Below are 14709 nucleotides of genomic sequence, written 5' to 3'. Positions count from 1 at the left end.
ACTATGTAAGCCATGCTGAAAACGTGGTCAAAAGTATTAGAGTATTCCTGTAGGGGGGTAGCGCCGTCATTGTACCTCAAACGGTGAACTGTAGGCATTACTTATGGTTCTTTGCAGCGTCCCTTCGCCCCTTAGTTGCAATCTCTTCCATTCCTTTTATTATACCACTATTCACATTCTCTTTTTTCCATCTTACTCTCCACCCTCCAAGTACAATTGTTGCAACATTATTCTCAGTGCTAAATGACCTCATAGGTCCTAGCGCTTGGCCTTCGCCTAAATTTTATATTCTACATCAAAGTATTAGATGAAGTGGGTGTAAAAATATTTGTGTTGCTTTGCTGAAAAGTTTTCATTACTGCTGTTGCTTCTTCTAAATAGCTAAAGGCTTTCCAGCATAGCGTTCGTGCTTCTCATACGCTATAGATTAGGCACACAGTAGCAAAGGTAAGTTTAGTAATTAGTAAGAATGAAAAAAAAACACCGAACAGCTTTAAACTTGTTCACGAAGCAGGACCAGAGAATACTGGAACAGGGCCAACTTTGAAGTACGTTTTTCAACATAATCCTTGGAAGCTTAATATTGAAAAGTACGTGAACTTTCCACTGACGGAGCGTTCAACATTTTGCAGAACTTATTTATAGCTGAAGTCAAATGGCAAAAGAGAACATAACACTTGGTGAGTAAATGTAAATGGTTATGATTTTAAAAAACTATTAAACGACAATTATCATATATGGAACTACATTATAAACACAAGGTATTTTACACAATTCACTATATATATAGAGTAAATAAAGCAAATCTCAAAATGTTTTAGATTTTGAAGGTGCTGTTGCATATATTTAGTTCTGAATTGTGAATTAGTGCAAGATATTGTAACCCAATTACATTTTCTGGCATATTTTTTAAATAATGACAATATGTGCGAAAACGAGACCTATATGAGGTGAACTGTGTATAACTGTATAGACGTAGACTAAACTTCCTCACTTATGTTATATACAACTGCCACCAGATTCCACAAAGTAGCCAGTAGAAGAGGAGAAACATAAACACAAGTCGCATTTGTTCGCCATCTTGTAATAACGATTGGCAACTTAGTTTTGTGATGGATAACAAAGGGGCAAAGTCTGACCAGTATGTTCCCGCCTGTTGGAATCATATAAACACTGTGATATAAACATGAATGTGGAAAACATATTCTACGGATGAATTCATTAAAACAGGCCTGTAGCCTAGGAAGGCTGGTAACTGCCCTAGAGACATAATATTCGAACTGATAACTACGAAGATTATCCAAAATCGCAGACCAGATTCCTAGCAATTTATTGGACTTGCTGGCCCGTGACATCAGCTTGTCTGCAGAGATTCGACTTAATGGTTCACAATGGATGACAAGAAAGATTAGTATGAGAAAAATCTTTCGACATACAAAGATTGGCTACCAGAGCAATTCACTTATTCAGAAACCCATCAATGGATATTAAAACGATTACACTGCACACTCATACAGCTGGATTGCAAGATTATGGATGAGATCTAGTCACTTAAGTATTCAACTCTTTAAAGTCATGAATTCCGAAAATGTTATCAGCGTATCAAAAATCATTAGGTTCACATGAGTGTCTTTTATCGTAATCTAACTGTGGTCTATGAGGGTTAAAAGTCCACTGAATACTATTTACATGCAAAATTAGACATTTAATATATATATATATATATACATATATACAGTATATATATATGTGTGTGTGTGTGTGGTATGTATGTATGAATCAAATACTCAAGCATTTGATACCGGGATATGTGTTTTCATAACTGGACATGTCTTCACAGTTGCCTTGCAACTTTCCAAGACAGTAATTGTAATTTTCGCTTTTTGTCTTCTTGTACTGTTTTTCCATCGTAATCATCAGCACCATAAGAGTGAGAGACTTGATTTCTGTGTAATTAAGAATACGATTATACTCTTAGCTTTTCTGAAAACCAATTAATACGATTATTATCTTTATCTCATATATTTAGGTTACGGTTATATTAGACCTGAGTGATATTTTTACATAACTAAGTGTTTTTCAGCTAGTTTCAGCATCCAATAGAGGTCACCACCGTGAAGGTTGAGTTGCGTGGACTGCAAAATCCTTGGGTTGTTATGAAAAGCTTAGTGTAGGCTATCAGTTTGACTAATCCCACATTATGGAGAAGTTACAGGAAGATTTACCTTGAGTGTTAAGTTCCGCATTTGTGATTGTTAGTTTCTTATGGCTTATTTGTTGGTTTTGCACATTTTATTATTTTCAACTATAAAGTATACCCTAAGCTTTGTTCGGGCAGATAGTCGAGTTAATCTACCCGTTATATGTACGACAATTAAAACTAAATAGTTAGCAGCATTAAACGTTGGTGAAATATCGCCAATTAAATGTCAGTTATGGTTATGGAACTGAACAGTAAATTCAACGTTCTTATATTTGTTCTCTCCTGATTTTCAGGGTAAGTTTCTTCATTGAAAGTGTTGCATCTCCATTGTTGCGGAACTTCAGTGAAACTTTATCCTTTTGCGAACTTAAAAATTTGAAAGTGGTAATTTCTGAACTGACTTATACAGTGTACACTAGACTAAAACAGTTACAGTAAATGTCAGTTTAATTTTTTCTTAAATGCTGCTAATAAAATGTAAATACTGTATTTTAATTTTGTTATCAAAGCCCTGCCTTTAGACTTCAATAAAATTGCATTTGTAGAACTTGAGAATATCTGGATGGGGCCTGAGTTGGATGTAGGTTCAATTTTCTGAGTCTCCATGTTCGTATTTCAAATACTCAAGTAGGCCTAATTTGTGCCATGGTAGGTTTTCACAGTTGTATCCATACTTTGAATCTGAGCCACTTCGGTTACATTTGCAACGTATTTAATCATTGCTGTTCGCTCTGGTGATTTCCTCTATCAGAGTAGGAAACAAATTCGATGGTTTGCCCGAATAATAATGGTAAAAAACGCACAAAATACAAGGTGGGTAATTGGAGAGTTATATATTCAACGTGTTAAATTGGAAAATAAATTTCCAGTACTACTGCTTGGAGTGAATTTTTTTATTGCTGATAATTACTGAGCAATAGCCAAGGTTAGACAGTGGCCAAAGAGATGGTGAGGGATAAACCCATTCCATCACGAATCAGCTTAACTGATTTCAAGAAGAAGAAGCGGCTCCAGAATGTAAACAATTGTGCTTCTTGTCTGGTATTTACGCAAGGTTATGCAGATGTAGATTGTATTGTTGCACGGTAAGTGTCCATCTGGGAATGGGGAGTACTTTTAATTTTAAGTAGTCAAATTTTTTGTAACTGTTTTGCTTGATACACTAGCCTAATTCGCTAATGTCCAGAGATGCCGGTAGGCCGCGAATGTTCGCAACATTTTCGCCGAAGTTTTTTTTCTTTAATCTAAATTCTCTCCTGGTTTTGAGGTTTACTTGCGCCTTTAGGCTACTAGGCTAATCCCCATGCCCGGCTTGCCCTAGCTGCAGCCAACTGTGCTGCGTCTGAAGTATTTTTGATGAAACTTTATTCCAAATCATTAGGACTAGCCTATTGCATTTCTTGCTTGTAAATATAATTTTCTGTGAAGTTTTAATGTGTGCTTTGAGCGTTTCCCATTAGTTTCGTTAGCGTAGTAAATATCTAACAGTTCAGGGGTCCACAGTATGAAGCAAGGTTTTTGGGTGGGGGAAAACACTCATACCTATCTAGCCTACCTAACATGGTTGGGAACCCTTTTGGGGGGAAATCGTTGGGAGAAAGACCAGACAGCCATGTTATAGTGGTTCTGCTCATAGATAGAGGAGATATTGGATAGTCATGTGACTGTTGTGCGCAAGTGAGCCACCACTGTTGTGTGTTGATTCTCGCCGGCAGTGATGGCAGCAACTGCACAGACCAGCAGCAACAGAGCCACCTCTGGCGCCCAGTGTTGGGCCATTAACTGTTATATACAGAAACAGGATGTCAAAGGACAGGAATCACGTTTCACTGTTTTTTCATTCATGAAAATCTTTGGGCTATAACTGTTGAAAGTTCAAACAACCTCAAGTTAACAAGATCAGTTAACCTTGCAGTCTACTACATGCCTGCTTTTTGAATTAATAAAATAATGAATTTTTTAATAAGCTTTTAATTTACTAGCCTATCTGACATATTCATATAGCCTAATAAATTAGAATGTAGGGTTAACTGACAGTCCATATAACCATGGTTAAGTCCGACAACTTTTCCCTGCTACTAGTACTACAATGATACATGGTACCATGAGGCCTAGTCCCAGGGCTGCTGCAGTTTTAAGTGTTAATGAAGTGTTATAATGTTATTTACTATGTTATCAAGTTCTCAAACCTGGTATGCAGAGGACTCGGCTGAATTTGATTTGCCAGAATACTTAAAGGTAGAATTCTTTAATGTTACCATTAGCATTTTTACCCTAAAGGATATTTCAAATTCAAATTACATTATAGTTTTAAAAGTAAACTTTACGAAAAAGCTAGTCTACAAGTAAACTTTACCGACTAGCTAGTCTACCAGGGTTGATTGTAGGCCTAACCTTAGCTTAGCAAAGGTAGCTTAGCTTGGCATAACCTTCAGGAGTGCTGATTTTTCTCTGTCCTCCTCCACAGACTATGAAATACAGCTCAAGTCTTAGCTAGCTTTGAAAGTATTATTCCTACAGGCTAGCCTAACTTAGACTGTACAGTACAATGTAAATATGTTGAATTACAGGTCGGTATGACTTTGACATGTTAGATAGCTTTATATATATACCTCCTGGTAATAATTGCACGAAGCTGTACAAGTAGCTTCTATGTCATGGCTTAAATGCTTTGATCTGTTTCTGTACAGTGTACTCTCCTCAAAAATTGCAGCTGTATGAATATGCAGAATTGTACTGTAATTACATGCATACTGTAATTGGTTTCGTAAGATATGTGAATAGCCTCATAGGTTCAAATGTCTTAAAAATGTCTGCATGTCAGTGTAGGAAGCCTGTTGTTAATGTGACACATGAGATTCAGGACTGATATTTGTCAATTTTGTGTTTACAATTTCCTGACAAACAAAGATCAAGACTGCTACCTTACTAAGGTTAGAAACTGCAGAAGGGATAAAGACCCAAACGATGGATCACACATATGCAGCAAGCATTTTTTGCCAAAGTATATTTTCAAACCACATGGTATGCATGAGCTTACATTTCTGCAACAGACTTTGAAGTCCAGAATATATTAAGAGGCAACAATTTGGCTACCAAAGGTAAGACTTAGTCTAATAAATAACCAGAAGGGGCAAGCCAGCATATACATCAGTACTGGCAACAGCAAGATTTATACATCCCTGCAAACTACAATATTGTATCCCTTTTAATAGTATCAGGTATAGTAAATTTTGAAATCTTATGAAATGATTGTACAGGCTATTAGGTATCAGGCTATTAAACCTAGGCTATTAATGTGTGATGCCTATGGGCTTATATGGGATGACAGCATTGGAGATGACAATTGTTTTTCCATACTGTACTTTTGTCAAATTTTACTGCCTGTCAGTCTGACCCATGAATAAAGAACGATTAGTTCTGCCTCTAGAGAGTAAAACTGTAAATTTATGGTGGAAAGAAAGGCACATAACGGAAAACTGGTCAACTTTATTGCTCAAGTATATAAAAACTACAGTAGACAGAATTATTTTTATTTCTACATGTAGGATACATTGTCCTAGGTAAATGCTGCAAATATTTACCAATCTGTAAAGACTGCTGAGAAAGTTGGCCATCGATGCAGCATGATCATAATGATGTAACATCTCAATAACTGCAAAACTTTATGGCTTAATAGTAGAAACAATATAATAGCAAAATTAAATATTTTTATTTCTACATAAAGTACATACTGTATTTAGTAAATGGTGCATAACTCATTTGACAGTCTTGAAGGACAGCCGAAAAAGCACATTTTAAAGCGTACAGGGTTTCCCATTAGATTGCATGAGTTGCGGCATTGTTTACATAAGAATCAACACACAGCGATGGTGCCAGGCAGTGCACGTTACAGACAGCTTGGCTATCTTACGCTGTCCAAAGTTTCTCTCTATCCATGGTTCTGCACATGCTTAAGCCATTAGGAAGCCATATGTTTATGAAAGGATTGACTAAGGAAACTATTATAAAAGAAACTATACTAACCCAATTTACCCTAACCTGTGTTACTTAACTGGGGGCTCTGCCCCCTGAACCCCCTGGTGAAAAACTCTTTTTACCAAAAGCTCTTCTATAACACTGTGCATGTGCAATAGCATTCCAGGGTGGCCAGCATATAACTGAGTTTAATTACGGGTTAATTACAGTCAACCGACAAACGATAATGGTAAGTTTTTGATAGGCAACCAAAATACTATAGGAAAAGTCAATTTCCAAAGTAGTACCTCGTGCGGAGCTATTGCTTAGTTATACCAGGGGCTGTGTCCTTACCTGGCCAGGGGTGACTCCCCCTTCTCCCAGGACCTCCCCCCCATTCAAACTAACCTAGGATGCCATAGACCCACCACTTAACCTAACCTGGGGCACTGCAAATGACTTTTAGCCTAATAAGGTTGCCTAATTAGCCACACCTAATCTAATCTAGCCTAGGGTGCCAGGTCCTTACCTTAGTGTGTGGTATTAGTTAGAAAACATTCCATAAAGTTTCCTTACTTGGAAGCAAAATTTTATCTGCAGACTAGTCAGGAACTTTCCAAATGTTGACAGCCAGAGGTGTCAGAATATGGCAGGTTAACCAGTGGTTCACGAACAAAATTAACCAACATGGTGAAAGGTGAGGACCTTCCAAGAAGCTACCTTTGAAATAACCGAGAAATTACATGGCTGGAAACAGCACACACGTCTGCACCCAATGACAGCCAAACAAAAAGTGCGCCATGTAATTTGGTGCAGGTGTGTGCTACTGCCAGTCTTGGAAATTGAAGCTTTGTGTTCTTTTCAAAACAAAGCATTGCTTATTATTTTGGAGTATTCTTCAGCGTGAACTGTAAATGGTTAATGGAGCTTGGTAGCTGATTGGTGGTACAAGGGTGAGTGTACCACTCATCTGCTGTTAGCCAGCACTTTTTCTTCAGCTGGCTCAGGTTTAGCAAACTTGCTGTGTTCTAACACTATCAAGTTACCTTTTATTTTTAGTTCTGTAGTGTTTGTGTTTTCTGTTAACATGGATGGAAACAAAAATGATCAACGAAGGTGTGAAGGACATGAGCTTTAGGTCGTGTGTTTTTGGATCCCTCCAGTTGTGTTCATTTTGCAGGGGTAGGTCCCATGTCCCTGACTTTCCTTGTGATGAGTTTGCTGGCCATTTGCCAATTTTCCCAAAGCTTGAAAAGTCTTTCTAACCTGAGGATATAAGGATTATTGTCACCACTACTTGTCCATGGCAGTTGAGCTGGTTTGCTGAAACATTGCTTCTGTCTGAAATGTAACCTGGCTAACAGCTAGATAGCACTGTTCCAAATAAGGAAGAGGAGGAGGAGACTTAAAGTGCTTAGTTATAACAGGTTCATCACAAAAAATTTTCACAAGGGCAACTTTTTGAGAAAGAAAAACATAAGCTTCTCAAAGTCAATTTTTTAAAAGTTACACTTAATATCTCAAGTGTCACTGACATTTGAAAACTACTGTTTAAATAGAAATCAGGATGCAAAAGTGTTTTGGGTCAATTACCATAAGGGCTAAGCTTCATGCCCTAAAGCTTACTCCATTCATGACTATGTGCCAGATCTCAATTCAAGGATTCTGCAATCACAAACCTAAGGTGCAGAGAGTGAGCAACAGTTAGAAGAGTAGCATCATTGGCATATGCAATCAGTTTCTTTCCCAAACTTGCCACATGTTAGAAGTATAGGTAATGAATCCCCAAGGTCCAAGAACACAACTTTGAACACTTGAAATGACATTACCAAAGCTACTTTACTGGCCATCAACACAGACCCTTTGGGTTCTGCCAGTTAAAAATGCATTTGAAATCAATAGATACACCAGTTACCAATAGCCTGAGCTTGTAGATAAGCACACTGATATACATAGCCAAGGCTACATTAAGTCTAAATTGACCAAGTATGCCTCTTCACCTTCATTAAGAGTCTAAATTGACCAAGCATGCCTCTTCACGTTCATTAAAAGCATCCAGCTAAATGATATTGACAAGTGTACATCACAAATACTAAGGCCTTTAAAACCCAGATTATAATGCTGGTAGCAGGCTATCTTCAACAACCTTCAAAGATGCTTGGAGAACATCTTCTCAACCTTAAGTAAAAAAAAAAAGGGGTAATTTAAATTGGCTAATTTTCTTAGGTAATACAGTTATGTTTCCCTTCCTCCAAGCAGAAGGAAACCTTCAAGTCCACTAACTTTTGGAAAATAGTAGTAATCTTAGGAGCAATGAAATTGGCGGTCTTTTTTCAAAAAGACAGGTAAGATTCCATTAGGGTTTATGCTGCAGTAACTGTCAAGCCCCAAGAGCAGAGAGTGACTTCTTTACATCTGCAGACCATTGAACAAAACTTAGGCTCGGGAAAGCATGACTAGGCCAACATCAAGGACTTGCCATGCTGTTTGCTCACAGGACTTGAGTCAAAGGTCCTGCCTTCTGTTTAAGGCAATAAAAAGATCTGTCAATACTTACAAGGAGGCATGCTAGAGTCAGCTCCAAAGAGTTATGGGTAGACTACCACTTATGGTTGTCACCACAGGAGAGGAAGATCTCTTTCACACCTTAATTACAAGCTCTTTCATTTCTCTCATAGACTACCTGAGCTTTGCTTCTAAGCTCAGTGAAATTATGCCACAAAAATTCTGCTAAATTGTTCTTCCATAAATGATAAGCTGCTTGTTTTTCATGATAGCTAAGCTTACATGCAGCAATAAAGCATGGCTTATCCTTAAGACCAAACTTCAGGATTTTTGAAGGAAGACTTCTCTCAATAATAGTGCTAAGGTGATCATTTAACCACTCAGTAATATTCTAACTTCTATGAATATCTATAAATAAGATCATGAATTCCATCCCAACCAGCCTGAGACTTAAAGTATACCATACTTGAAAAGCTAATAGGAGCAATGTTAGCAACGTGATCTATCTCTACATTAACCTTCAGATACAATCAGATGAGCCCACCGAAAAACCTACTCAAGATACAATCCCTGTGACATCTGTGAATACAAGGTGAAGACAGTTGCCAACTGCTACAGGAGGCTCAATAGGATTGGGCACCTTAGCAGGCAAAGGAGACCCCTAAGCCAAAGGTAAGTGGTCTAGGAATGTAGCAAAAGACAGGCCGCCTGGAATACTGAGAGAAAGCCACATCTACAAGTACTTCAGTGAAGCAGGCATATTAGGAGCAGCTGACAAATCTTGGGTAAAATATGACAGACCATGAGCATGTGGACTGGTCTTACCTGGGGAGAACTAGGTACACACATCAGAGGCTGGAGATCCCTCCTCTCCCACCTTGTTACCTGCCTACCACTGTTTAACCACAAAACTAAGCTGCAGTAACCAGTTTCAGCTCGTGCCTAAAAGGCAATGGTTTGTATAACAGTAGGAACGAACAGTGGTGTTCGTTAATTAAAGCATTTCTGTTATTTCGAAGTTTCAGCACCTTTGTTGAAATGCAAGTTGTCAATTTTGAATTTTTCAAGTTATATTATCCTTATTGTTAGATATTGTCTTAATTTGATATGTTGGTACATTGTATAATTTTATTTTCATTTTTCAGGCTGAATGATAGTGTAGCCTGAGTACAAGATAGCATCATGGCAGCTTACATTGGTCATCTTTGTAAACTTACACTGCCAAGGATTAGATGTCATTCCAGGATTGATACATATAACCATATCAGGTCTATTACGAGTATTGTTCATCAGTCAAAGAAGCAGGCAAGTTTTTTTATATATATAATCAGTACTCCTGTATGCCCATAAACTAGTGTGGATCAAAGTTTTTCAGTACAAACCAACTACTTTGGGATAGCCTAAACTGTAGTAGCATCTGTATCCATAACCTCACAGGAAATAAAAAAGTCCTGCTTTCCACTGGTTGAGTTTGTATGTGGGCCCAGGAGCACCTTGATTTGAAAGTTGTTCATTCCCTGCATGCCTGTGTAGCTTGAACACTTGCAAGTCTACTACCTGGCTTTTCTTTAGAAATTGCTTTGTTTTGCTGATACTGTAATTCAATAAAATTTGTTAGTCTTAAAAATGTTTTTGCTTCATGGGCATAATTTTCTCCTTTTAGCTTTGGTGATGTTATCTTCTGTGTTTTTATTATTGTTTTTGTATGTGCATTGATGTTTGCCATCTTTGGCCACCTGCTTGAAATGCAATGTTCTGGCAACTGCAGCTGTTGTTTCCTTTTTACAACCAAACTGTGCACTTGTTTTGGTTGGAGTTTTTGCTAGGCAGTGTGATGTAAGTTTTTAGTAATCTTTGACTTTGGAAGTTAATGTTTCTCTCTCTCTCTCTCTCTCTCTCTCTCTCTCTCTCTCTCTCTCTCTCTCTCTCTCTCAGTAACTTTTTAGCAAATTGATTTGGATTGAAAATCTGCTCTTTTACTATTATTATTAATAGCTTAGCCTACATGGAAATAACCAGGGTTAGCCTTTTATAAAACTTTACCGAGATAGAACAAAAAGGGGGAAATATAATTGAGGCAGAGAGAACAAAAAGGGGAAAATAATTGAGGCAGAGATAGAACAAAAAGGGAAAATAATTGAGGCAAATGTTATCTCACCCTGAGTGCTAACAAGATAACTACTTGTTACATAGTTAACATCACTGAATGAAAATTTTATTTTCAAATATTACAACAAAATTGAATTTGAAAAAGTTAATGCAAACCATGCACAAAACACCTAATAAATCCTAGATTAAAAAAAAAATGCTAAAATGCTGCAATCTTAGAGATGACTAGAAAAGGTAATGATTCACTGATAGATTTTAGTCGGAGCATTTGTACCATCTGTCTTGGCAGCTGTTCGTAGGTCTAATAACAAATCATTTATAACTAATAAATTCCTTTCTGAGTTACAGTATGTATACACAAGTGAAGAGAATCAATATAAATTATTTCAAGTGGGAAAGAAATTCTTAACAGTTCCCAGTGTAGACATTACTTAAGGTTCTTTGCAGCATCCCTTCGGCCCCTAGCTGCAACCCATTTCATTCCTTTTACTGTACCTCCTCAAGCATGGAGCACAGACACCATGCTTTTGGATTGGACAAATTTAGATGTGTACGCCTTCCCTCCTTTCGGAATGATCAGGGAAGTAATCAACAAACTGTCAACGCATCAGAACACCTCCATGACCCTTGTAGCCCCATTTTGGATGAACAAGGAATGGTTTCCAGACTTGATTCGACTCCTGGTAGACTACCCAAGACTCCTTCCACAAAAACAGTCTCTGCTCAGACAACCTCACTTTCTCAGATTCCACCAAAGGTTATCTGCTCTGGTCCTGACAGGCTTCAGACTGTCAAACGCCTTGTCAAAGCAAAAGGGTTTTCGAGACAAGCTGCAGAGGCAGTTGCAAAATGCAGACGAGCTTCTTCTACAAAGCTCTACCAATCAAAATGGAAAGTCTTCAGAAGGTGGTGCAGCCGCCATAATGTCTCTCTTTTTCTGAGACATCTATAAGCCAAATAGCTGGGACTTTCACAGTATTCCTGAAGTCTTGTCAGGAAGCTATCGACCTCTACCATCCAAAGGTATAGGTCTGATGCTCAGCTCAACCTTTTAAGCACAGAAGAATGGACCTGTCTTCTAATCAAGATAATCACCGACCTGATCAAATCATTCAATACGTCAAGAAAGATAGTTCTTCCAACATCTTGTGGAACTTAGGGCGTTGTACTGAAGTGGCTTTCAGGTCCTCAATTTGAACCTCTTCATTCTGTTTTCCTCAGGAATCTCATGAAAAAGACTCTCTTTTTAGTGGCTGTCGCTACTATGGCAAACGTATTAGTGAGTTACAAGCAATAGACAAGAGAATAGGCTTGCACAAGAGGATCTGGTCTGCTCTCTTTCTCTTGGTTTCTCAGAAAGAACGAGGACCCTTCTAAACCCCTGGCTAGATCCAGTCATCAGAACCTTCTGGATATCTTAGGACCTGAGGGGAAGAAGAAAGACTCTCTGCCCAGTGGAGATCCTCATGTACTATCTTCAGAGGACTAAAAGATTAGGGAACATTCAGGCAACCTCTGGTGCACTGTTAAAAACCCAGTTTGCCCACTCTCCAAAATTGCCATATATCTTTTCTGAGAGAATTAATAATAGAAGCCCACTCTCTCAGGTCCAGGAAAGAGATGTTTCCTTTATTTAGGTTAAGGAAATTAGGCAGTCGCACCCTGTCTCTTTCTTCAGTCCTGCAATTGACATTCTGGAGATGTAAGTCCATTTTCGCCTCACACTACCTCAAAGGACATAGGAACTGTATTTGAAAATTGTAGCACTTTCTTAGACCTTTGTCTGTAGCTGGCATGGTGCTGGGAGGAAGCATAGGAATCTATCTGTTCCTTTGCTATCCACTTATTGATCTTATGGTTTTGTTGGGAAGCCTGGGGTACACTGTACCTGGGTACCCAGTTCGTTCTTTATTTTTAATGGGTTGGATTTTGCCCAGGGCATGGGCATCTTTGTATTCTGGTCAGCCCAGGCAAGGCATCCTTTAAAACTTTGTGCATACCTCAAAATTTCATCGGTAAAGTCTCCAATTAATAGTAGTGAGACCCTTGGCTATACTGCCACGTCCACTACAAGTTGAGAGAAGCGCCGACCAAAGCTGGTAGCCACCTTCAGCAGCTCTCAACAGGTAAGGGAACAACAAACATTTTATTCAATGTTAGCGACCTTTTCTAGTTCAAATTGCATTACTTACTTAATGCTTTGGGAGTAGAATATGTCCATGCTCTTTCCCACCTCTTACAATGTGGAATCAGCTATGTAATTACTGTGTATGGTACTTATATAAAAATACATTTTATGATAAAATAAAGTTTTATATACTTGCAAGTAATTATTTGATCAAAGCCTGCCCTCCTCCCCTTGCATGGACATTAGAGCATAAACGAAATGAGCTCTCTGCTGGTTGTTTCTCAGTCCCGGATGGTGGGAGGGACATTGTCGCCTACACACTAACGATAACAGCGCCACCGTGCGACTTTGAATTTTGAGCTGCCGTGTGGTTAGGGAAACCAATAGCAATGTAATTACCTGGTAAGTATATATAAAACTTTGTTTTATCATAAAAATGTCATGTTTTCTAGCATAAAAAATCACTCTGCTACCTGTAAATTTTGAATACATCTCATGGTAAAAAAGTTTTTAGTTCTTTTTTGTATTCCAAATTCCTTGTAATGTTTTTTAACTGGACTCCAGCAGGTGTAGGAGAACCAAAGGTTTGTTAGTTATGAAAAATACAAATTGGTTTAAAATTTGTCATTTTTTCCAGGTTGTATTGGGTATTGAAACCAGTTGTGATGATACTGGTGCAGCTGTTGTTAGTGAGGATGGGGAAATTCTTGGTGAAGGTCTTTATAGTCAACAAAAAATTCATTTACTGTAAGTACTCTTCTCTATGAATTTATCAGTGTATACTGTATTTCCTTTATGCTTTATTTTAAATTTGTCTTTGACTTGAATTTCATGTATTATTTTACTGAGTATTGAACAAAGTAGTTTTATATAAATGACGTACCCAATAATTACATAGCTAATAGTTTTCCATTTACGGAAGCATAAATTCAAATTTCATGGGTAGCACTTCATTTGCTTGCCGTAGGTGCACAGTACTGCCCTTTAACAGCAGTACTAGGAACAACTTAGCTAACCACCTCATTCTGTTTTCTGCTGTGCTTGACTAAATATCGAATGCTTACAGCAGCTTATTCTTATTTTCCGGTTATATCACCAGGGTTGTAATTAGTCACTTTCAACCTCCCATGGAAGGTAGGGAAAATTTTTTAGAATTTATTTTCTTACACCATGTGCAGTTGCATATCTTCCACTTTCCATTGATGTGTTTTTTCATAAATTGGCCAACCTTAAAGTTTGTCTGGTCTGCACAGTTCCTCGCTGGGTGAGCGGGTTCTGTTCTCAGCTACCACTCTGTTGGTCGCGAGTTGAATCTGGGACCGGCCAGTGAAGGACAAGAGGAATTTGTTTCTGGTGATAGAAATTCATTTTCGCTATAATGTGGTTCGATTCCACAATAAACCAGGTCCCGTTGTTAGGTAACCAATTGGTTCTAGCCGCTAAAATAAATCTAATCCTTCGGGCCAGCCCTAGGAGAGCTGTTAATCAGCTCAGTGGTCTGGTTAAACTAAGATATACTTAACTTTTGGGGGGTTGCATAATATATAATTTGCCCGTCCCTTAAGGGTTAAAAGTGGGTTGTAGTACCCTAGGCTAGATAAAGCGGTAAGCTAGGCTAAGTAAAAAAAATTAGTTTACAGTGTACAGTCAGCTTGAGTGGCGTAACATTCAAGAATTTACTTTTAAGGCAAAACTTATGTAGTAATTATATTAGTTTAATGACTACTGCTACTACTATTTTACATAGCCTATAGCCTTAAAAGTAGCTTATAGTAGCCTAGGTTGAATAAAGCAGCAACCTAGGCTA

At 38.1% G+C, this 14709-nt stretch overlaps 1 protein-coding gene across 7 annotated transcripts in view; it reads left to right on the top strand.

Annotated features, from left to right (window-relative positions):
- Window positions 1–2139: 2139 nt before the first annotated feature.
- The window catches only part of Tcs4 (Threonyl-carbamoyl synthesis 4), a 48133-nt gene continuing 35563 nt past the window's right edge, over window positions 2140–14709 (top strand). For 3 of the 7 annotated variants that reach the window (XR_010849622.1, XM_067083680.1, XM_067083660.1), the window contains exons 1-3: window positions 3141–3288; window positions 9811–9970; window positions 13540–13649. Coding sequence is in view for 6 of the 7 variants with exons in the window: in XM_067083680.1 (XP_066939781.1) it covers window positions 9848–9970; window positions 13540–13649 (233 nt within the window). In the remaining variant the exon portion in view is untranslated. The other 4 variants (XM_067083686.1, XM_067083665.1, XM_067083668.1 and 1 more) reach the window with 4 other exon arrangements.

Source organism: Macrobrachium rosenbergii, chromosome 3, assembly GCF_040412425.1.
Source record: "Macrobrachium rosenbergii isolate ZJJX-2024 chromosome 3, ASM4041242v1, whole genome shotgun sequence".
Classification (NCBI taxonomy): domain Eukaryota; kingdom Metazoa; phylum Arthropoda; class Malacostraca; order Decapoda; family Palaemonidae; genus Macrobrachium; species Macrobrachium rosenbergii.
Note: the sequence above shows the minus strand (reverse complement) of the source record. Positions and strands in the feature narration are given on the sequence as shown.